The 24621-nt window shown below is 48.2% G+C and overlaps 1 protein-coding gene across 1 annotated transcript in view; it reads left to right on the top strand.

The window, feature by feature from the left end:
- Positions 1-24621, top strand: part of PEPD (peptidase D) — a 161167-nt gene that overhangs the window by 27391 nt on the left and 109155 nt on the right. The window contains exons 4-6 of the mRNA XM_006887875.1: positions 3134-3197; positions 10159-10206; positions 11671-11732. Of these exons, the coding sequence (XP_006887937.1) occupies positions 3134-3197; positions 10159-10206; positions 11671-11732 (174 nt within the window). The remainder of the gene's footprint in view (positions 1-3133; positions 3198-10158; positions 10207-11670; positions 11733-24621) is intronic.

Raw genomic sequence — 24621 nt, 5'->3', positions numbered from 1 at the left:
CCCATTCTCCTGTTAGCACCCCTCTTCTCACTTCCCCCACCCCCACTTGTGTCAGTTGAGTCTCCAGTGCTGGTTTGATGTGACAGTCTGACATGCTAGGGTGACATTTAAATGATTTTTACTCTAATTAGCCCCTAAAACATGAAAAATAAGTACTAGCCAAACTTAATTATCTCTGCCCTTTAAAGAAAAGAAAAAAAGATGAAATGCAAAGTGCTCAAAAAGGTGCAGGTTTTGTCTGTGTTCTTGTCGTGAGCCAGCACCTAACCCTTCCCCGGGGAGGGGATTCTGGCCATCGGGACCCAGCTCTGGTCTGGCCCAGATGCATCATCTGGCCTTGAGAAAGGAGGGCAGGTGTCTCTTGGGCACAGGGCATTTGGTGAGCCTGGGACCCTGTGCTCACTCCCCCTGGACACCGACTGGCAGTGCCCTGTAGCCTGGCTGGCCCATGCCCCTCCTTGGCACCCTGTGGTAAGTGGAGTGGTGAGTGGATGGAGCACACATGGCCCTGAGGCCTCGCACGGAGCACAGCTTTTTACTTGCTCATCCTCTTTGCGTCCATCCTCCTGTTTCTCTGGCTCCACATTAAGATCTTGACCTCAAGCTCACCATGTTGGTTTTTTCCATGACAGATAAGGGACCCCTGTAGATAATGTATAACTTACAGAAATTGACATAGCCAGCTTATGAAAATAATGTGTGTATGCATGCGTGCATGTGTGCGCGTGCCTGTGAGTGGGTGGTGTCACATGGTTGAAATAAAAATCTGCACAGTGTGCATTACCTGTGTAAAAATCTGGTGCTTCATGGAGGTGTGCCCAGACTTCGAGTGTGAGGAGGGTGTTGAGAATCTTTGGGCAGTGAGAGTGGGAACATGTTGCCTGATGGCTTCTCTTGACAGAGCTGGTTGGGGCAGGGGACAGTGGTGGTTCAGTGGTAGATTTCTTACCTTTCGTGTGGGAGACCCAGGTCTGAGTCCTGGCCAGTACCCTCAAGTGCTGCTATCACTTGTCTACCAATGGTTCATATGATGTTGACTAGGTCTAGTGATCTGCTTCCAAAATTCAGTCACATGCAGCAAGCCTGAGGTCGCTGTGAATCAGCAACCAATGCAGTGGCAGCTAATGTCAGTGTAGAAGTGGGGTGAACAGCTGGACACCTGTGCCTGTTTCTGCGGCACGAGGCTGGCCTCCCCCAGATGCTGGAAGTGGGCCTTCTGGACATGTCACAGCTGGCAGTGATGTAGTTACTGCGGATCAGAGGCTCGCTGGAGTTGGCTGAGGATGCAGGGCATCTGTCTAGAGTGAGGACCAGCAGGGGACCCCGAGGCACGCGTTTCACCGACGGCCCTGCCTCTTGCTTCTCTGGCTTGTGCTTTTGTTCATGACTGTTGGGTAAGCTCCGTGCTGAGCGTCTGAAAGGTGAACCCGGGAGCTGCTTCCCCCATTGTCTCGATGAGGTGCTTGCTTGTCATCAGCAGATGCTAGATTTGAGCTCCACCTCAAACAAGGAAATGAACATGGCTGAAATGCTCCAGTGTATTCAGTCTGAGAGCTTGTGACTCAGTGAGAGAAGCTATTTGAGAGAAGCCAACAGGAAGGTAAAGCAAAGAGCTTTTGAGGTTGCATTAAACAGCTACAAGCGAGACTAGCGCCTGCATTGTGCAGATTGGTTTCCTTGCTTATAGCTGATGCCCCGGGGCTCTCACTCCCCCACTCCCCCCACCCCTCCCACTGCTCCACTCTCCCCACCCCTCCCACTCCCCCACCCTGCCCCTGCCCCCTCATGCCCACGCCCTCGGGTCCTGTGTTCTGCACTCCCTAGCCTCTGTCTGGTCCAGGATGCTTGTGTGGGTGTAGAGGGATGTGCTGAATTCTCAGAGAGGGGAGTGGGGCCCTTGCTTCTTGGCCAGTGATACAGGTCACTAAACCAGTGTCTCTCCACAAAGGATAAGCATGGCATTTAGGAAGCTGGCACAGGCCTTCACACTCCTCAAGGTTGTCTCATTGCCTGGCTCATACCAGGCCTCCCCAGCCACGCGCTGCTTTCTGTTCTCTCCTCCGCTTCCCTGTCATCTGCTCACCCCTGGAGAGTCTGGCGAGCACAGTGTGAAAGCCTCTTAAGGTTTTTGCCCCTGGCCTTTTTAGACTCTGCCACTCAACTCATTGCCATCAAGTCAGAACCAACTCATAGCTGACCCTCCAGCAGGTTTTCAGTCTGTTAATCTCCTGGGAGGAGATTGCCTGTCTTTTCTCTTGTGGATCAGCTGGTGGGTGTAGAACCACCAGAAAGGCACCACCGTTGGGGTAGCTGAACTACTTACTCCCTAGGGACTACGCCACGTGAGCTCCCTGGAACTCCTCCTCCAATGTCAGACCATAGCTCTAATACCTGTAATAACACCACACCATAGACAGGTGGGGTGTGGAATGGTGCAGGATGGAGATGTGCATGTCATCACTGCTGCTACAGGACACTTTTCCCCATTTCAGTAATTTCTATCATCAGCAGTGACACTGGCTCATCTGCTGACCAGAGAGATGGCATGTGTGTGTGGAGGTGGTAGCTTGCTGGGGCTTTTCCTAGGACAGCTTGTGAGCCAGAAGCCGTTGTGACACAAGGCTCCCAAACTCACCCACATGGTGTCTTTGTCGTCTCACGTAATACTTACTCACTGGCTGCTTTTTCTGACATGATGAGCAAATGTGAATTTTTCTCATCACACTGAGTAATATTGACTACTTCAGAATGTTAATGAAACCTTTTGTGCTTCTTTTGAGAGGCTCTGTCTTGGGCTGGGAGGCAGCTTGTCTTCTGTTCTGGAAGGTGGGGCCCACTGGTTGCTCTATAATTGGGCTCTGCTGACAGTGGGAGGGGACTGTGAGATGTGTCCGAGCTGCATGCAGCTGGCTGCCAGGTCACAGCTGGAAGTGGGACTGAGAGCAGATTGACTGGGGTCACTCAGGCCCTGTGACTTTTGGCCTCTGAGCCCTTGTTGGGCATACCCCTTGGTGCCAGCCCTGGGCAATAGGGGCAGCCCTAGGTCTGTGGGCTGGGCTTAGTAGGCGGGAAGGTAGCCTGTGCTGAGCTGATGCTGAGTCCTGACCTGGCACTCCCTGTGTTTCTCTTTGAGGATCCACTCCAGGGAGTTTTTCAAGGAGAAGTATGCCGTGGATGACGTCCAGTATACAGATGAGGTAAGAGCAGCTCAGAGCTTCCATCCATCGTCTGTTCCCCAATGCTGCAGCCCAGCCCCTGAGGAAGTGCCCTCATGAGACAGCAGGTCAGCCCTGTGCACCCCAGGCCTCTCAGAGGACACTGTTTTGCCTGGGTAGTGCTCCTCATAAAGCTGAAGTGTCCGGTGACCTAGCTCACGGCTGCTGAGAGTGGCCTGCCTACAGCAGGGTCCCAGAGCTGATCAAGCCACCCCAGGCTTGGGCACTTGTGTGCTCTGTGGCCCTGAATGCCTGTGGGTGCTGCTGTCTGTATAGCACGGAAATGCCTGTGGGTAGAGCCAGGGAAGTCACTTGGCATTAATTCATCTCCCAGTTTTGTTGCCCAGTGGGTGTCATGTGGTAGGTGTATGAGTATTCTCCTGGGATCTGGCAGCTGTTCTGCATCCCAAGACAGCCATCCTCATGCCACTGCCAAGGCCAGGGCTGTGGCAGACGTGAGAGCACAGCTGTGAGCCCCTTGGTCTCCTTGTAACACCCCACTCCCGAAACCACTGTTCAGAGGCTTGTCTGTCCTTCACTGAGTTCTAAGACCTAGTTCATATTAGAACTGTCCTGTAGGGTTTCTGAGGTTGTAAATCTTTCTAGGAACAAACTGCCTCCTCTTTATCCTGCAGAGAAAGATGGTGGGTCTGAACCTCTAACCTTTTGAGTAGCCGCCCAATGCTTACGCTGGGCTCCTTGAGTGTAACATGGCAGTCTCTAACGGTTGTGTAGATTCCTGACCAGCTCGTACTTCAGCTGCATTTATAAGGCAGAAACCTAAAAGAAGACTTCAGCAGACTGCAGAGGGCTTCCCTGCGGGCTTCGTCCCAGCATTGACAGCCCGAGTAGATTTCATTGTTACTCTTACCGCCCTTATTAGAAATAAGGGCTCATGTTGACCCTGAGGCAAGTGCCGTGGGTTCCAAGAAAGTCTACAGCTCTGTAAGATTCCCACCCCAGGATGGGGGTGTACCCAGCCATCCCCCTGTTTACAGAAGGGATGCTGCTGCTGTACGCGAGGGAAGTAGCAGAGATGAGGTGCATTGGCAGAACTAGGATGCAACTCGAAGGAGCTCTGGTGGCAAAAAGCTGTGCTGCAATCCCGAAGGCACATAGTTTGAGGCCACCAGCTGCTCTGCGGGAGAAGGATGGGCAGTCTTCTGTGCGATTAACTGCCTCTGAAAACCTGCCAGAGGGTCAGCTATGGGTTTATTCTGACTCAACAGTACACAACAACAACAACGACAGGGTGCAGCTCTGGGCCCTCCGAACCACAGAGTCCCTGCTCTTAACACCTGTACTTGTCCTAGCAAAACTGCAGGTCGCTTCTGTGAAGGTGACACGGGCTTCCAGGAAGTAAGTACAGATTGCTGGACTAAACCACCTGGGTGGGGAGATGGTTCCCAGTTGCTCCAGGTAACTGGGGCCACTTGATCATGGAAGGTGACAAGAAGCCCTTTTGTGTGGGAAAGTTTCCCAGGTCAGTTCTGTCATACTTACTCAGTCCTGTTTGCCTGCAGGTAGTCCTTGGCCAGCCGTGACAAATCACCTGTGAGAAACAGCTGACTTACAGCTCATGCCCTATTTCCCCTGCAAAAGGCAGCAAAGCCAGCCTCGGGCCACAGAGAGTCATTTAATATTATATCTAAAATGTAGGTGTCTGATACGGCAGAGGGTTCGCTAGGTCCCCTCCTCCCTGTGGATGATCTTGAGTTTAATTGTTGAGAAGGCAGTGCATGTGGTAGGTGGCCCCTGAGAAGGCTCAGGGCGTGGGGAAGGGCTTCTGCTCAGCCTCCCTGTGGAGAGGCTTCAGGGAGTGGTAAGGACTGTGTTGGGACCGGAGAGTTCACACCTCTTCTGAAGGGGGAACTGCTGTGTGGGCCTGCTGACCCCGTGTGTGGATGTTCTGATTGTTCCAGGGCAGCTGCATGTAAGATTACCTGTGATGTTTCCTGTTGTTCAAACTTTGGAAACAAATTCAAAGTTTAAGAAAGCCCTTCTTGGGATGATGAGTCACTAATGTGCAGGCCAGATTAAGGAGACTGCCGCAGCCTCATGGATAATGAGTTGCACTGCCAACCCAAAGGTAGGCAGTTCAAGTCCACTAGCTGCTCCACAGGAGATAGTTATTGACCTTCTGCCTGATTTACGGCCCTGTGAGAGTTTGAAGAGAGGTTTGTTTAAACAGCTTGCGTGCCTGCTCTCTGGAGTTGCATGAACAAAGGAAGATTCAGTGGCATTCTGCAGTTATCACCAGTAGGGTACCCTGGGAGGCCCCGTGAGTGCATGAAATGCCCCGCAGAAGCCTCTGATCCTCCCAGGAGGAGGTACATGTCCTTGGGGATCTGATGTGGGCTCCCCTTTTTCTCAGTAAAGGCGACTTGGGGGAACTCAGTGCTGCTCCAGCGTGAAGCCAGCAGGGACATTGAACAGTCCTGGTTTGTGAAAGCTGGTGTGACCCCCGCCAGATGGGGTCCATGTTGACAGACCCATGGCAGCACCGGTGCTGGGGCTGCCTCGGAGCTGGCAACACCCAGCTGTGCTATGCCCCTTCATTTCCGAGGCTCGGAACTGGGTGTGCTGTCGGTGGGTGGCACTAATGGGTCTCGGTGGGGAGGGCTGAAGCTGCCAGGTGGGGGGCGCTTTGCAGCCGCAGTGGTAACCTGGGCCCACTCAAGCAGTTGTGATCAATAAAAGCTGGTGCCCTGCCAAGAACAGCAGACACATGGCCTGCTTGGGGAGCCAGACCCGATCTGTCTGTGCGTCAGGCTGCACGGAGAGGCCCGTGCTCGCCGCCATTATTCCTAACCTGCACGTCTGAGAGTCGTTGCTGAGAGAAAAACCATCAGCGGGCACATTTGTTATCCTGTTCCTCTCTCCCAAGGACAATAGCTGATACAATCCCCTCGTGCCTCCTCGTGCTCCGATTCTGCAGCCGTGATTGACGGAGTTGTGCGCTGATGGATGTGGACCCTTCTTGTCCTAACAGCACATGCAGGGCCCTCCACGTGCGGCAGGCTGCTTTTAATGAGCCCACCCCTCCTGGGGGGGCCGGGAGGGTGGGGCCCCACCAAGGCTTTAATCTGTGGAACACTGAGGCCCAGGAATTGAGCCGCCCCAAAAGCAGCTGTAAGTAAATCAGAGAGGTACAAACCAGGAGGGCCAGCTGTCCAGGAACATAAAAATCCAGACAAGGCACATGGGTTTCACCCAGCAGCTCCACTAGAGACTCAGATTTGATTTTTTTTAAGCTATTGTAAAATATAATTTCCTATCTTTATATTTTGGTAGCACAAATGGTTAAGCTCTGCTTTACAAACCAGAAGGTTGGTGGTTCAGACCCACCCAGAGGTACCTCAGAAGTAAGGTCTGGGGACCATCTCCTGGTAAATGCCAGCCTTGGAAGCCATCCATCCATCCATCATCTATCTCTTGCTCTGGTGGCTTGGTGAGAAAGAATTGCACTGTTGAGTCAAATGTACACATTTCAAATCCACAGGAAAAAGTTGGGCAGTTTCCTCCTGTGCTATTTACTGCCTCTGAAAACCCACTGGAGGGTCAACTATGGGTTGGTTCCAGCCCTTTGTATATATCAATGACATTTACTATGCCCTAAATCTTAGCCACTAGACTGACCTATAGGCATGATAAATAAAGTTGAGACTGTCAACTACTTCATATACAATCAGTACTCTTGGTACCAACAGTCAGGAAATCAGGAGAGCTATTATACTGGGAAAGTCTGCAGACAGGGACCACTCCAAATTATTGAGGAGCAATGTCAGTTGAAGACTAAGGTGTGTCTGATTGAGGCCATGGTCTTTTTAATCACTTGCTATGCATCTGAAAGCTGGGCAGTGACTAAGGATGACAGTAGAAGAATTGATGTCTTTGAACTGTGGTGTTGGAGAAGAGCACTGAACATCCCATGGACGGCCAAAATAACAAACAGATATGTCTTGGGGAAGGTGCAGCCAGAGTGCTGCGTGGAGGCAAAAATGATAAAGCTTCGTCTCACTTACTTAGGGCGTGTTGTTAGGAGAAGTTATTTCTTGAAGAGGGACATCATGGTTGGAAAGGTGGAGGAACGGCAGAGGAGAAGAAGATCCTCAACCAGATGGGTTGTCAGTGATGGTAGCAGAGGGTTTGAGGGTTTCAGAGATTATGAACAATGTTTAGATTGCTTGTTTATAGGGGTGCTACAAATTGTACCCAACTCAATGGCACCTAACACCACCCCCTCCACCATTCCCTGCAGTGTTATCACCACAGTCCACTTACAAGGGTTTTTCCTCGCTCCAAAAGTGGAGAGCATTAACTCCTCATTTCCCTCTTCTCCTAGCACCTGGTGACCACTGGAACTATGGCCTCCTGCATTTGTGTAGTTTAGATATTCCATGCAAGATCATGCATTTGTCCTTGTACAGCTGCCTTATAGATTTTTCTTTTAAAATGAAGTACAATTTTAAAGGAATTTATTTTAAGAAACTAGCCAAAGCCTAGGTGAACAAAGGTGTTCACTGTAGTGTTGTGTATAGTAGCTAATCGTGGCCCAGTGGGTAAGGAGTTGTGCTGCTAACCCAAAGGTAGGCAGTTGAAATCCACCAGCTGCTCTGTGTGAGAGAGATGGGCAGTCTCTTTCCATGTGATTAATAGCTTTTGAAAACTTGGTGGAGAGTGAGTCACTTATGTGTCAACAGCACATAGCAACAACAGCAATCTTTAGGAAGAACTTAAGAATTCAATGGAAAAATGATGAAACAGCGTGTATCTGGTGGCATAGTCGGTAGAGATTTGTGCTGCTCAGAGGCTGTCAGAATCCCCCACCACCAGGTTCTCAGGAGAGTTGTAGGGCATGATTTACCCACTGGAGGATCAGCTATGAGTTGGTTCTGATGCAACAGCATTGAGTTTTGATCTGGGAAAAAAGTTATTATTCTGGTTAAAGATTCACATCTGCTCTTTAATGTTTTGTAACTGAACTTGGGCAAGTTACATAACCTTGAATCCTTTCTAATTGTAATTGTAGCTGTAACCAGCCTGCGGACAGTTGAGAGAGATGCTAACATATGCAGTATTGTTAATAGGCCAGGTCATGTTTCACAGTGCAGCAGCTGTTGTGGACTATTAAGTTGTAACTAACCCATGGCTGAGCCTCAGTGGGTTTTCCAAGGCAGTTAGTCACTTGGAAAGTGGTTGCCTGTTCCTCTCCCAGAGGGACGGCTGGTTGTTTGGAACTGCGTGCCTTTGGTTTGGCAGTGCCAACCCCTCACCACTACCACAGCTTGAGGGAGTAGTGGCTGCTAAAAGGTCTTTGAAGATACAGGTTTGAGCCTGGTGGCATTAGTGCTTAATGTGTTGGGCTGGTCACAATGGCTGACAGACACTTCTTGGGAGAAAGATGGGCAGTCCCCTCCCATAAAGATTTACCTCGTTGGAAATCCAGTGGAGGGGCTTCTAGGAGTCAGGATCCACTTGATGGCAGTGGGGGTGGTGGCTGTGGAACCCAAAAGTAGAGACCTTTTATCAATGACAATGGGGCAAAACCACTGATTTATGTGGGAACAGTTTTTGAGTGTTCCTTTATCAAAAAACCCCAACCTACCAAATACACAAAATAACACATGGAAAGTAAAACACGTCTAATCTATAGTGTTCACAGACACAGTTCAGAGCTCCAGCAGCTTAGTGCTGACTGTCATTCTGCGGGACGGAGCTCAGGGACCCCACTCTCGCTACTGGGATGCACACTTCCTCTTCAGCAGCTCTCTATAAAACCAACACTGAACAATAGTTTTGTGTGTCATCTTTTTCCTAAAAGCAAAAATCTTCTTTGGCTTTTGTTAGGTTAGCTAAAATGGGTAATGTTGGTCTCTCATGAAAGTAAAGTGGCCTGAAGCAAACTTGTGAAAAATGGGGAATATCTCTGTTATTAAACATACACATAAATGTCAAAACTTATAAAAGTTTACATGTTCAACAAATGCAGCTTGGTGTGTGACAGTTATACCTCGAAAGTCTGTGGAAATAGCAGTGAACTCCTTCCTCTCCCACTGTGTGGAGCATGTACGAATCTCGGGCAGTGATGGGGCTGTGGGTGGGCTGCAGAGAGGGCACTCCTCTCTACTGGTAAGGGAGCATGAGCCTTAGCTCCAGTAGGGTGTGCAGCAGCCAAGACTTAGAGCTGATGGAGCAGTGGGTGTCAGAAGAGGAAATAGCTTCTCCAGGGCTTATGACCATGTCTGGGGGGCAGGTGTCATGGGGAGCACTTTCCCAGAAATAATTAGTGCTGCCACGTAGGAGAGTGAGGTGGGTAGAGGAGGGAGTAGATGAACCTGCCTGGGACCTGGTGGACTTGGTCCTGAGTGTGCAATGTGGCTAAGATGGGGAGGAAGCATTCTGGGCTGAGGAAGAGCAGGAGTAAAGGCCTGGAGAGATGTGTGTGCATGGCACAGTCATGTAAGGGCGGTTACACACCAGCAGAGGCATTCAGGGCATGACAGGGTGATGGAGAGTGGGGCCTGGGGTGGGAGAGGAGAGCCATGTCCACCCAGACTAGGAGATGAAGAGGAGGGAGACGAGGAAGTAAGGGAGCCTTGGAGGCATCCACCCAGTGATGAGGGGCTGGTGGGGCCAGTGCCCAAGTGCTTGCCAGGGACAGATCTTTCTAGAAGAGCTAGCTTTATAGGGTAGGAACATCTGGACATTTGGGATCAGGAATCTGATGTAAGCGGAGGGTAGGAGATGTTGGGAAGTTTGGGGTTTGAATCCTTCCCTCCCATTTGGTAGCTGTGTAACTTTCTGAAGTCCCTTAGCCTGCCAGCCTTAGTGTTCCCCATCTGCAGGATGGGAACATCACATCTTGATAATGTCTTAGAGATTTGCTCAATAAATGTGAGAAAACATGATGTGGATTTTCTAAGAGTTTTCTTTCTCTCAGATTGCCAGTGTTCTGACGTCACGGAGCCCCTCTGTCCTGCTCACTCTGGTAAGTGCTTGGTGTCCAGGGACTGGGCAGTGTTTCGGCATGGCAGAGAGGGTTAGGGAACAGCCTGGCCCTGCAGGGCTCTGAGGCTTAGGGAGGACTGAGAAACTGAGAGGAGGTGGGTGCAGTTCACATCGTTCCTTAGCATGTGTGCCATGCCGCATCAGTGAGGACGAGCTGAGCGTGTCCAGGACTGTTCTCAAGTCTTGAGCTCACTCTGAGATGGACTTTGCTTTGCCACTAAGACCAACACTATACTCAAACCCAAGGGTTCATACCTGGGCTAGAAGGTAATAGTTGTGTTGTGCTGCAACATGGGGTTTGTGGGTGTAGAACACCCATTTACTTCCAGCCTGTGTCGTTAGTACAGTTTGGAACACAACTCCCTGGCACCTGTCTATGAGGCCCTGGGTTTTGAACTGGAGGGCAGTGGATAACAGAGGACCTCTCCCACCCTGTGGCCCACTGTTTGGGTCTGCCTGGGGGACTCCTGGTGCCTGGGCCATGAGGCTTTCATACAAGCATGCTTTCTTTCTCTTCCTTGACCCTGGGAATTTCAAATAGGTAAAATGTGTCATTTTTCTCCCACACCCCATTCCTCCCAAAATGACCCTCTCTCTCTCTTATGAATTGATTTTTATAGAAAGAGTTTCCTTGGTTGTTTTGGTTTTGTGTTTTGGTTTTTTTTTTTTGTAGCACTCTATATAGTCTCCTTTTCCACTCTGTGGAGAAAGAGGGCTCTGACTGTGGTTAGAGTCTAATGTGTTTTATTTGGCAGTCCACGTAGGCCTTGACCTAACGTCCTTGAGTATGTGCAGTCGCATGATGCCTCACCTCTCTGAGCGTGGCACGTTTCCCTCTGACTCCCTGGTTCTGGCTCCACACTGGTCTCAGGTCCTTCACAACAATGAATTAGGGAAAGGAGGAACGAGGTAGAGCTTTGTGGTAATGCTCTGAGGATACGGCCCGCCTGAACAGGGCTGGCGTCCATCCCTCAGAGGGCTGGACTTGCCTGTACTCTTCAGATCTAGTAGTGCTGCTGGGAGATGCAAATGGTTATTGTGCTGGCTACTGACTGAAAGATGGGTGGGGTGGTTCAAGTTCACCTGGAGACGCTTTGGCTGAAAGGCCTGGCAATCCATTTGGTAAAAACAGCGTTGAAGACCCTACAGAGCTCCTTCTACTCTGACACACACGGCGTTGGACTTGACTCTACGGCAGCTGGTTTGGAGCCTGTGCAGGAGCTGGCTGAGGGAGAGCATAGCTGAGCGTCCAGTGGGGAGGGGGTCCCCTATGTAGCTCTGTTCACCTGTGTCCCAGCAGTCAGACCTGAAGCCAGCCAGTTCCTTGACTGACCGTCAGGAGAGGGAGGTGTTGTGATGTTGTGACGTCTGGCCCTGAATAAAGAAGGGCCAGTCCCAGGGTGGCCGCCCTCCTGCCCGCTCACGCTTTGCTCTCTCTTCACAGCGCGGTGTCAACACAGACAGCGGCAGTGTCTGCAGGGAGGCCTCCTTCGAAGGCATCAGCAAGTGAGTTCTGGGACGCTCCTGCTCCCCACTGTCTCACCCCAACACCAGCAAGTCTACAAGTTGGGCGAGAAACCCACATAACAAAGGAGGGCTCTGAAAGAGTCAGACTGAGCATTCTGAGGAATATTTTTTAAAAAAATAAGTCACTGTTGATTGTCCTCTGAGGATGTCTGCTCTCCATTGTGAAGGTGCAGCCCCTCCAGCCTGTTTGGGGAGCCCTGGCTGGCCAGATGGGAGTGGTGTTGTTGCTCGTTGCTGTCAAGTAGGCTATGTCGCTTTGTGACCCTTTTGAACAATGAATCTAAACGCTGCCCTACACTGCGCCACTCTCACCATCTCTAACACACTTGCGTCCGTTGCTATACTCTTTCAGTCCATCTTGTTGAGGGTCCTCCTCGCTTTCACTGACCCTCCATCTTTCCAAGTGTGATTTCCTTCTCTAAGGATTGGCAGCCCAACCTAACAACACATCGAAGTATGTGAGGTGGAGTTTCACCGTCCTTGCCTCCAAGGTGGGAAGAGGTGGGAAGGCCCATCTGCTCTGAGCTCTGGAATCTTTGTTCTTAACACACCCTTAGAAACAAAGTCCCTCCCCTCAGCTGGGTCACTAACCTCTTCTAGACCAGCTCCTGACAACTTCCCCTTGATCCCTGCCTCTCACCTGCCTTCACTCCTCAGCTCAACTCCAGTCTGAGTCCGAAGCCCTGTTTGGGAAGGGATTTTGCCTATGAGGCCTTTTCAGGCAGAAGGACAGATGTTGGGCACAGAACAACAGCTCACACCCCATCGCTACCCCTCACCCACGGCCCCTAGAGAGTGCTTTCTGCCAGCTGCGCCCAGGTCTCTGAGTCAGTGACTGGCCTGGGGTCTGCAGGTCCTGCGTTGGGGGGCTGATGCTGATTGCAGCAGATGGGCCCTGAAGGAGAGTCTGCTCCCAGCCTGTCCTTTCTGTGCTCGGAGACCCACCCCTCCCACGGCAGCTGCTTTGTCCTCGCTCGTCCTTTGGTGGACCCAGGCGGTGACAGAGGAAGTGCCTTATAATTATGTATGAGCCTGAGCCTCGGGAATTGTGTGTATGTGTGATGTCGGGGTGATTAGGAAGGATTATGAGCTCATAAATATGTATCACTTTCCTCAATGATAAGACTAAGGAGGGGGGAAGTTGAGTCTCAGGTTTGCTCTTTTTCGCTGCATAAATCCTACGTCCTCTCTGGAGTTTCCAGGGCGGCCATGCCTGCCCTCCAGCAGTGATGAGCCGAGCTCGTGGGAATGCAGTCCAGGAACCAGTGTCTCTTCCCAGGGTCAGCACTGCTCTCCCCATGTCCCTCCAGCATGCCCTCATCCTTCTGGATCCTTCTTCCAGCACCATGACATACTCCTGCAGTGCTGTGCGACCACCATAGTCTCTGCTTGGACTTGTGGAGAGGGCACTGGACTGGAGGTGGAGGCCCTGGTGGCTGCCTCACTGGCCCATGGCCTTGGCAGGTCACTTCATCACTTGCCTACTGAGCCTCAGCTTCCCTATGTGGCTTGGTGCTGCTGGGCATCAGGTGCTCCCTGGCCAGGAGCTGATGCTTTGTAAACCATTGTCCACAAGCAAACCCGATCCCATCCTTTTACCCTCCTAGAACTCAGTCCACAGTCAAGCAGGTAGATTTCAGGAATCCTAGACGTCAGTGAGTGGTGGGGCTGCTTGACTGTGCCTGCCACTGGAGAGCTGTGCTACAGAGGATGTCTTCTCAGCACTACCAGCGCCAGGCTGGTGGGACCATGGCAGACATGGAGGCTGCTGGGAGTGTGGCAGGTGTGGATGGGACTGTGGCAGGTGTGGGTGGGGCTGTGGAAGGTGTGCTTTCAGGAATGTGGCCTCTGTAAGCAGAGCACTGGGAGGGGAGGCCAACAGGGCCCCAGGGACATCATTACATCAGCAGGACAGCAGACTCAGTGTTCACCTCTGTGTACTCCAGCTTCTACCTGCAGTGAGCAGACCCCAGCCTGTCCTCTTGTTGTTCCTTGGAGCCCTGAGTCCAGAGGAGGCCTTACTTTGCCCTGTGTAGACTCCTCGCCCCTAGATTGTCATTTGAGAGGTTGTTTTGGGGAACCAGAAGCCGCCTTAAGTTTGGACAGTCTTCCCCAGCACTAGGCTGGCACTGCTTCAGTGAGAGGCCGACTGTGATGTGCTCACCTGCTCCATCAGGTGAGAGAGCGGCCTGTGTATTGAGGGTATTGGGTGTGCGTGCATGTGCGTGCACGTGCGCGCACCCCCACCCCCCCCCAGCAGCAGGTGAGAGCATCCCACATGTCTCCCTGTTACTCAGTTCCCTGGCCTGCTCATGGTGTTCGCTCTGCTTCTCATCCCCTGAGAGCCTTACCTACTCATGCTTCACTCTGGATCCCATCCCACTGTGCCCCTCTTCTTGTAACCCCATTCACTGAACTGGATCCTCTGATGTGCCACCACGTCCCCACCTTGCAGACTGTGAGCACCTTTGGCCACCCTGCGGCTCCTTCCCTGTGGAAACCATTCCCAGTCGCACCCATTACTGTGGTCTGAGCGCCTCCCACCCCCGAGGCTGCTACATCTCAATCCACCACTTGCATTCTGTGCCAGGCCAGAGGGGCACTTTGTCCTCGAGGGCTGCCGAGGCTCAGCTGACCGCATTCACCTGCCTGCCATCCGCGTCTCCAGCTGTTTGCCTGGGATAAGAATAGCCTGTTTCCTAAGCAAGATGAATCTTGCTGTCGTCCTACTTTCTAATGCTTAGATGCTCCCGTCACTGGCCGTCCTCACCGCCCTGATGAAAATCCGCCTTGCTTCCTGGGGTTTTTCTTTTTTTAAATTTTTTTAAACTGCTCAGAAACATCTCCCATATGCATCTTTGGCTGACCTCCTCCAATAACACAAGTTTGAGTTTGGCATTTTTTATGGCCCATCTCAGGCTGCCTTGACCTGAAGGGATAAGGGTGTTTGTGGTAGAACAGTGGCCTCACCTGCCCACCCCTTCCCACTTCCAATGAGGCAGTTGCCCATGACCTTCTCTCCAAATGTAACTTCTCAGGGTGTCTGCCTGCTGCGTTTGGCCTCAGCCTTGGGGCTGGGAGTCTGGCAGTGGGCGATCCAGACCCTCCTGAGCTCCAGTCTTCCCAGATCAGGACACATGGAAAGTAGACAGCTTTCCAGGCCATGTGTGGTGGGGCAGGGGTGGACTGAAAACAGAGTGAGACAGGTGTTGGGGCTCAAGGCTTGGGAAGCAGAGGGATCCGTATATCCTGAGGCCCGTAGGCTCACTGAGAGATGTGACCCTGCCTTTCCTGAGGGAGCAGAGGTGAGAGGAGGAAGGAAGCAGGACGCTCACCCCCTGGCCTGGTGCTGAGTTTGGAGCCTGGCTGAGACATTGTCTCTGGATAGTATTACCTGATCAGTGGTTGTTGTGGTTGTATGCTGTCAAGTCGGAACCAATGCGTAGCTGACACTCCAGCATCAGAAGCAGTTCATTCCATGAGAGGAGATTGCTCTTCTTTCTCCTGCTGGTGGATTAGAACTGCATGTCTTTGAGATTACAGCACCATTCATTACCACTAGGCAACCAGAGTTCTGAAGTAGGGAAGACACACAGGGAAGGTTATGTAAGTGCTAGACTGGATTCAGGCTTGGGATGGGGTGGGGATTGGGGTGTGGGGTCAGACACATGTCAGTTATGGTGACAGAACGGTAGAGGAATGGAGGCCAGGGGCAGGCAAAATGAGAAGGGTATATCTGGAGAAAAGGCTGCTGGGTGCACTTAACGCTTGCAGACTGAGAGTAGAGTCATACCTGATAAATCTTTATTAGCATCCAAGGCGGTAGATTCTAAAGTGCATTGTCATGAGTGAGAGGAACAGGCTGTGCAGGGAAAGAGATGGTCTGTGGGGCCAGATGGCTGGAACCCAGGACTTGCTGACCCATCAGGTTTGCAGAGCTCGTTGAAGTCAGCCTCCTGGCCAGAGACACTTTCCTCGAAAATAATGGAATCTGTGCCTGGGAGCCCTGGGCTGCAAGCTGCCGAGGACTCTGGCCCATGCGATTGTCTCAGAGAGAAATATGGTCAGTATTTTACATCAGCTGGTTATTCAGGACAAGCATATTTCTTATCTTTTGGCATTTTCTTAAATTGCCTTGCATATTGGAAGACAATTGGTTACAAATTAATCCCATTTAAATAAGCAGTTAAATATGAAATTGCTGAATTTGAGGGTTGTTAAGCAGGAGTATTAATATTCAAAGATATGAATTTTAAAACTCCGGAAGTAGAGGGCCATTATTAAAACTTGACTATTACAGCAAAAGGCCAATTTGTGGTTCAGGGACCATGGCTTTCTGGTCACCGTTAACTTGCATGTCAAGTTAATATTTAGGATTGGGTTTCTAATTATGGCTCTGGAGAGACCTCTGAGGAAAGGTATCCTGAGGAGGTGAGAATCTGCCCCAGTCCCTGGCTTAGGGCAGGTGGGGGCCGTTTTCCAGGCCTGTGCTCTGAGCCAGACCTGCCTCCTTCATTGGGTTGGAAGCTCCAGGGCTGGCCAAGTCTGAACTCCTCGCTCTTCCATCTGGAAACTACCCTTCTGCTTCTGGGACTCTGCCCTTCCCCGCCCCCCCATCCCAGGTACAGGTGAGGTGCTAGGGGTATTAGTGTGCAGTTAATACATACTCATGGAAGAAAATGCTCATCAGCACAGACGCAAACACTAAGAATAGCCAGCATTCTTGTGTCGAGATTTAAACCCTGTCAGCAGTTTATTAGTGAGGATCTGGGGCTGAGTGTCTCTCTCTCTCTCTCTCTCTCTCTCTCTCTCTCTCTCTCTGTGTGTGTGTGTGTGTGTATGCTTATCTATGTATGTGCATCTGTGTAAGACTATCTTTGTCCAGGTTTATGTTTGTCCAAGGACGTGTGTGTGTCTTTCTGTCTGCACATCTCTTAAGTGCATCTGCTGGAGTGTGTGTCGGTGTATGTCTGTGTGTGTATATATATCAGTCTGTATGTATATCTCTGTGTCTGTATAAGAATGTCTTTTTGTGTCTAAGTTTGCATTTATAGAGTATGTGTCTGTCTGCATAGCTCTTAAGTACACGTGCGGGAGTGTGTTTCTGTGTGCCTGTGTACATGTATCTGTGTATCTGAGCATGTGTCTGTTGTGTACACCTGTGTCTGTGCACCTGAACTTGTGTCTGTACCATGGGCCAGTTTCTATTTGTGGGGAGCAGAAACCAGCTGAACTGGTAAAGGGGAAAAGGCATTGCCAGAAAGATGTCATGGGTTGCAGTGCCAGCACCGGGGAGGTGATCCAGGTTCAATTTCAGGGAAGAGTTGTTAGAGATGGAGGTGTGTGTGCAGTTGGACCTTCATCCAGAACTGGGGGGTGTGAGATCACAGGGGACCTGCCTTCTTGGCTTCCTGAGGACAGGCTGGCCCCACTTCCTCCTCATGGGACCCCTGGAAGGACCAAGCAGATGCAAGGCAGAAGGGGGACAGAAAATGCCCATGGTGTTAGGGGGTGTGTGTATACACTCACACATGTGATAGCAGTAGGAAGAGTCTGTGTTCAGAGTTCTGTCTGTGTGCTGGACACACACCTAAGTCTTTGTCAGGACAAAGTAATGTAATCTCCACAGCCACCCCATACGATAGGGTTGGTGATCCCCTCCATTTTACAGATGAGCACAGTGAGGCCCTGGAAGTTTACAAAACTTGACCTAAGATGTGGGAGAGCTGGGAGTTGAAGCCAGGCAGTCTCGTGTGTGATTGCTGCCTGTGTGTGAGGGGGCTGGGTAAGGGGAGCACGAGCACAGAGGGAGTGTATATATGCATGCTTTCTGTAAAGTGAAATTTTACTGTGGCTGTGCCATTGCTTTTCCTAATGTCAAAGTGGTGGTATTTGGCAAAATGGGAGACAGAGTCTGTATTGTCATGATTTGTGTCATCTGCTGTTCTGTTCTTCACTTTGAATAACCTTGGCTGACTGCAGTCTCTGATCATTTCACAAGTGGAGCTTTGACTCCATAATAGTTAGGCTGACATTGAATGAAGGAGTCTTGCTTGTGTTGTTAGGAATCCCGAGGGCTTTTGGGGTCTGGAATCCTCTCAGCCTGCTCATACCGCATTCCTTATTCTCTCCCTTGCCCCTGCTTCTTGTTCAATCTGGAGGGGCGTCCCTGACGCACAGCTACAGCATTGGGTAGGGTGTGTTCAACAGAGGTAAGTCCCTGATGTGCAGGAGCACAGGAGGTCAGAACCCTGCGATACTGCTTGTGAGTCATATCCCGACCCGAGATGGAGTGGGTCTCTGGATCCAGAAGGTTGCAGGCTGCTTGGCTGAGGCCTAAACTTGGTGCTGGGTTATAGTTCACTTCATCTGCCACATTGGCAGTGAACTCTGGGTCACATGTAGCTATTATGTTGATCTTATTAAAAATCAGCTTTTGACTTTGAGGATTTTCCATTGCCTTTTATTTCATTAATTTCTGTTCTTTTGCATTTTAATTATGTTCTTCATGTTGTCTTTCTAGTCTGTTGATGAAAAAGAAGAAAGGGATGTTTTTGAATGAAAGCTAAGGACATTGACATTCTATGTTCTTTCCTATTAAATGCATTTGCTGCTGCTGTTGCTTTTATGTGCCATTGAGTCAGAACTGACTCATAACTGACGCTTCAGCAGGTTTTCCAAGGCTGTAAATTGCACTAGAAGAGATTGCCCATTTTTCTCTGTTGGAGCAGCTAGTGGATTTGAACCACTTACCTTTGGATAGACAGTGCAATGCCTAGGCCACCTGAGATCCTACCAAAGTGTGTGTGTGGGGGGGAGGCATTTAGAGTTGTAAATTTACCTGTATGCTCTGCATTTGTTGTCTTTTTCAAGTTATGGTAAATTTATATTCTTACTCTGTTTCAGTTACAGTATTTTAAAATTGTATTTTCATTTCTTCTTTGAACAGTGGATTATTTAGAAGTCTAATACTTAACTTCTAAACACTTTGACATCTGATAGGGTTTATTGGGGTGTTTTTACCCCTGGTTCTTGATTTCTAGTTTAATTCTACTGTGATCAGCCAACATTCTCTGTGTGATTTCAGCCCAGTGAAATTTGTTGACACTTCCCACATGTGGTCATTATGACAAATGTTCCGTGTGTGCTTGAAATTAGCGTGTGTCCTGCAGTTGTTAACTGTAGAATTCTGTACAGATTAATTAAGTCAAGTTGGCTGATCTTGTTCATTTCATCTACGTATTTTCTGATTCCTTTGCTTGGTGCGTCAGTCACTGAAAGGGTATACGGTCATCTCAAATTATGCTTGACGTTTTGTTTATTTGTCTTTTTAAAAATGGACACTTTTCAATACAGTTTGTTGTTGTTAGATCTGTCAAGTCACTTCCAGTGCATAATGACTCCATGGACAGCAGATGGAAACCTTGCCCCAAACCTCACAGTCTCTGCTTTCCTCCAGCTCGTTCCAGTCACTGTGTGACTCCATCTCTCTGAGAAGTCCTCTTTGCCTTCTCTGATCTGCTTTTCCAAGCCTGATGTCCTTCTCCAAAGACTGACTCTGATAACGTGCCCACAGTGTGTGAGACGAAGTCTTAGCCATTCTCTAAGCAGCACTAGCTGGACTTCTTCCAGGACTCATTCATATGGTAGGTCATGATATTTTCACTACACTTCACCAACACTACAATTCAAAGGCATCAATTTTTCTTTAATCTTCCTTATTAACTGTCCAAATTTCACATTCTTATGAAGCAGTTGGATGAGATACACCTTGGCCTTTAAAGTGATGTCTTTGCTCTTTAGTACTTTTTATAGAGGCCTTGATGGGCCATCTGCCCGGTACAATATGCCTTCTGATTTTTTGACTGCTGCTTTCATGGGGGATATTTGTGGATCCAAGTAAAATGAAATTCTTGGCACCTTCAACCTTTCCTCTATTTACCTTATGTTGTGAGTTGGTGCAGGTGGGAGGATTTTTGTTTTCTTCATGAAAAGGTGTTATTTATATTGATGGCTGAAGTCTTTGATCATCTTCAATAAATCCTTTAAGTCTTTTCCACTTTCTAAAACAGGCTTGTGTCGTTTGCATAGTGCAGCTTGTTGATGTTGTTGGTTGTTGTTGTTGTTGTTATGTGCCGTCGAGTCGCCATAGCGACCCTATGTACAACAGCCCTAAACTCCGCTCTGTCCTGTGCCAGTCGCACAGTCTCTGACACTCCCTTTTCTCTAGTACCACGACCCTTTCTGAAACCCCTTTAACAACAGCTCTGAGCCCTGTCCTGTCCTGTGCCGTCCTCATCATCTCTGACGTTCTCGAGCCCAGTGCAGCAGTCACTGTGTCAGGCCATCTCGTTGAAGGTCTTCCTCTCTTTGCTGACCTCCACCTTCCCAAGAATGATGTCCGTTTCCAAGGAATAGTCTCTTAGCTACGTGCCCAAAATATGTCTTTAATCCTGGCACCACATTCTTTCTATATAGTCCAGCTTCTTGAATTATTTGCTCATTTTACAGATTGAATAAGTTTGGAGAAAGGATAAAACTCTGACACAAAATTTTTCTGATTTTAAACTGTCGTATCTTCTTGTTCTGAACAACTACTTCTTGGCTCATGCATAGATTCCACATGAGCAAAATTCAGTGTTCTGGGATTCCCCTTCTCAGTGCTGTTCATAACAATGCAGTGAATACAGCCCAAGCCAGTGCCAAGTCATCTTTCTGGTACTTTCTGCTTTCAGCCAAGATCCATCTGACATCAACAATAATATCCCTCATTCCATGTCCTCTTCTGAATCTAGCTTGAATTTCTAGCAGTTGTCTGTTGACATATTATACCAGCCACTTTTAGATAATCTTTAGTAAGATATTAGTTGCATATAATATTAATAATATTGTTTGATAATGTCTGCATTCTATTGGATCACCTTTTATACAAGAAAATTGCATTATTTTTCGTAAATAGCTTCACAGAGATTCACATACCATACAGTTGATCCTTTAAAGTGTCTAATTAATTTACTGATTTTCTTTTTTTTTTTTTTTTGGTATGTTTAGAGATTCTGAAGAGGAACTTCATACTCTCAGTCACATCTCATTTTTCCCCAACCTCCCCTGCCCTAGCCAATCATAAATCTACTTTCTGTCTCTATAAATTTTCCTATTCTGGACATTTCAAATGAGTAAAATTATATATGGTTCTTTGTAACCACTGCTCTCATGTAGCATATCTTTTTATTACCACTTAATATTCCATTGTGTGGATATAATAAAATTCTGTTTATACATTCATCAGTTGATGGTCATTTGAGTTGTTTCTAACTTTCAGCTAATAGGTACATTTACTGTGAACATTTCCATGCATGACTTTGCAGGAGCACATGTGTTAATTTTGCTTGGATGTACTCAGGAGACTTGCTGGGGTGTACAATAACTTTTTACTTTAAGTTTTTGCCAAATTGTTTTATAAAGTGGCTGCAAAAATCTACATTTCCACTAGCAGTGTATACAAGCTCTAATCTCTCCACTTCCTTACCAGCTTTTACGATTTTCCTTGTTATTAATTTGAAATTCCTGACATCTAAATGGATAAGAATTAATGTCTTATTGTGGTTTTGGTTTGCAGACTTCTGATGACTAATGATACTGAGCATCTTTTAAGTGATTTTTAGTCAATAATCTATCTTCTTTAGAGAAGATTTTCAGGTTTATGGAGACTGAAAATTGCATGGGAGGAGAGTGCTCATCTTACTTCCTCAGAGTTGCTGCTATTTTGTTGTTGTAGATTACTTAGGATACTCGACATACAGTCATATCATCTATGAATAAGGACAGTTTACTTTCCCTTTTTTATTATACATGCCTTTTATTTTTGCTTGCCATTTCCCCCCACCTAGGACTTCTAATTTCAAATAGATATCATGAGGGTAGGAATTGTTCCTGATTTTAGTGAGAAGACCATTATTATTTACCTGTTAACTATGCCTTTAGTTGCATATTTTTTAGGTGCCTTTTGTCATGCTGAGGAAATGCCTTTCGTCCCCTTGTTTGCTGAGAGTTCCAAGCTAACCTGAGTATTGTTAATATTTGTCAGATATTTTTATTAATCTATCAAGAGGATATTTAGCTCTGGTGGCTACTGGCGAGGAGCTGTGCTGGAGGTGGTTAAAATGGACCATTTTCTCTGAAAGAGAAAGATAGTCTCCCCTAGTGGAATTGAAAACCTCTGAAAACGTGCTGGAGGGTCAGTCATGAGTCAGTTCCAACTGAGCAGCATATGACACGTTGAGAGAATCAGCAACATTGAAGGAATCATAATTTTCCCTTTTTCTGCTTAGTGAATTACATTGATCGCTTCTTAATGTGAATAATTCTCCCGTGATAAAAGATGTCCATGATAGAAAAGACATTCAGCTAACATAACACATTCTGGATAATATTATGAAGCATGGGGACTCTCAACTTTATTGTGCTCCTGTTGAACCTGCACATAGATCAAGAGGCAGGTGCTTGTACAGAACACAGCTGTCCTGTGTGGTTCAAAATTGGAAAAGGCTTGAGGCAAGGCTCTGTCCTTTCATCTCACCATTGCCACCCCGAAGGCAGGTGGCTTAAATCCACCAGCTGCTCCGTGGAGAAGGAGGGGCACAACTCTTCGCATGTGATTTACAGCCCCCGAAGACCTGCTTGAGGGCCAGCTATGAGTTGGTTCTAAGCTATCAGTAGCACTTAACTGCAACAATAGCCGTCAAGCAATATGTGAACAAATAGCCCCAAATGCTGGATTATATGGAAAATCTATGTACATAAAGATTGGGGGAATACTCATCAATAGCATGAAATATGCAAATGACAAACCTTATGTGCCAAAAATGAATATGAACTGAAGATTGTACTGATGAAAGTAAAAGATCATACCCATCAGTATTATAATGAAATGAGTTCTTTTACATGGTTTTATCTTGATGTTTTGGACAAAACATCTTGAGGGATTTCTCCCCTAGTTCTTTGCCCTGTTAAGTTTGATACTTTTTTGCCTGACCCTGAACTGTAGCTTGTCCTGTGATAGGCATGCACCATTTAGGGATTGATCAATAGATTATGTAAATGAAGTAGCAGTAGCCTCCTATGCAAACGAAGTCTTGGAGAAGGTGCAGCCAGATTACTCCTTGGAGGCAAAGATAGCAAAACAGTATCTCATACTTTGGGCATGCTGCTCAGAGAAGCTATTCCTTGGGAAGGGACATGATTGATACCTGGAAATGTGGAGAATCACATAAGACCTTCAGTGAACTGCATAGACACGATGACTGCAGCAGTGGGCTCAGTTATGTCAGAGAGGCTGAGAATGGCCCAGGATAGCACAGGATTCAGGTCTGTTGTTCATGGGGTCACTATGTGAACCCACTCAGTGGCCCTTAAAAACTACAAGAAAAGGTTGGTCAGTTTATGTCACTGGTGGAGGACGTTAAAGTTAACAAAAGAGTTGTAGATACAAGCAGGCAGCCTCACAAGAGGAATCAGAGACAGGAAGAAGTGGAAAGAAGAGAAGTGGAAGAAAGAGAATAAGCAGAGAGAGAGTAGGCAAGGAACCTCCTAAAAGAGTTGTAACGTGGACCGAGTTGCAGCACTGAATGCAGAAGGGGCTCAGTGGCAGAGGTCGGTGCAGCCTCCGAAAGAGCCCTGCAGCAGAGTCAGTGAAAGCAGATGCACTAAAGATGGGTCTATCCAGAGGAGCCCGAGGTAGGAGCCCTGTACCCAGAGAGGAGCCGAGAGAGTTTTATAGCGCTAGAGGAGGGAAGCTTTACCTGTGTGCTTCCCGATCCTGAACTGAGGCTTGTTGGTCCTGAGCCCAAGTTAGACCTTCTTACTTCCTTAGTGAGCTACTGAATAAGCCCCGGTTTAACTCTTGACTCCTCACTGAAGGATTAGTGGTTCAAATGCATCGTCTGTTCCACAGACAATGTAGCAGTCTCTCTACCCATGAGGATAACAGACTTGGTTGCTGAGTTAGAATGGACTTGACAGCAGTGAATTTTGTTTAGGTAACCAGAACTCTATGAGTTCTGTTTAGCCACAGAGTATCTTATTTTGCAACAAATTCTCAAACTCATAAGAGAAATAGAGAAGGGACAGCTGAATAAATTAATGAAAGAGCTGGAGAGTGAGGTCGGCTTGACCTCTTGACAGGGATCATCTTACGGCTGATCTTGGTTCTTTATTCCACCTTCCACCAGAGTTAGTGAGATTTTCCATCAATACCTCTCCTACCATATTACAGCATGGATTACATCTGAATATAAGAAAATGAAAACTCTTCCAACTGGTATCATGATAAATGGTGAAGGAATTGAAGTTGGCAAGGTTTTAATTCTCCTTGGATCAGGCATCATGCATGGAAGTTGTTAGATGAGATCAAGTTGAATACAACTCATAACTGAACCCTGTCCTGTCCTGTGCCATCCTCATAATGTCTGAAACACTGGAGCCCATCATCGCTGCAGTTACTGTGCCATCCATCTGACTGAGGTCCTCCTCTCCACCTTTCCAAGCCTGATGCCTCCTTCGAAGGAATAACTCCCCTAGCGATGTGCCCAAGAGTATGTGAGATGAAGCTTTGTCATCCTTGCCTCCCAGGAACAGTCAGGCATGCAAGTAATGGTCAAGAAGTCAGATGACCTGTTGCATTGGGCAAGTTGTTCCAAAAGATTTCTTTATGGTTTTGAAAAGCAGAGATCTAATTTTGATGGCTGAAGTGCCCCTGGAACAAGCCACAGTCTTCTGATTGCTTCCTGTGCATGAGAAAGCTAGACAGTGAAAAGGAAGACAGAAGAATGTATCCTTTTGAATTGTGATGTTAGCAAAGAACACTGAA

This window comes from Elephantulus edwardii, unplaced genomic scaffold, assembly GCF_000299155.1.
Source record: "Elephantulus edwardii isolate Elephantulus edwardi_28Jun2011 unplaced genomic scaffold, EleEdw1.0 scaffold00062, whole genome shotgun sequence".
Taxonomy (NCBI): domain Eukaryota; kingdom Metazoa; phylum Chordata; class Mammalia; order Macroscelidea; family Macroscelididae; genus Elephantulus; species Elephantulus edwardii.
Note: the sequence above shows the minus strand (reverse complement) of the source record. Positions and strands in the feature narration are given on the sequence as shown.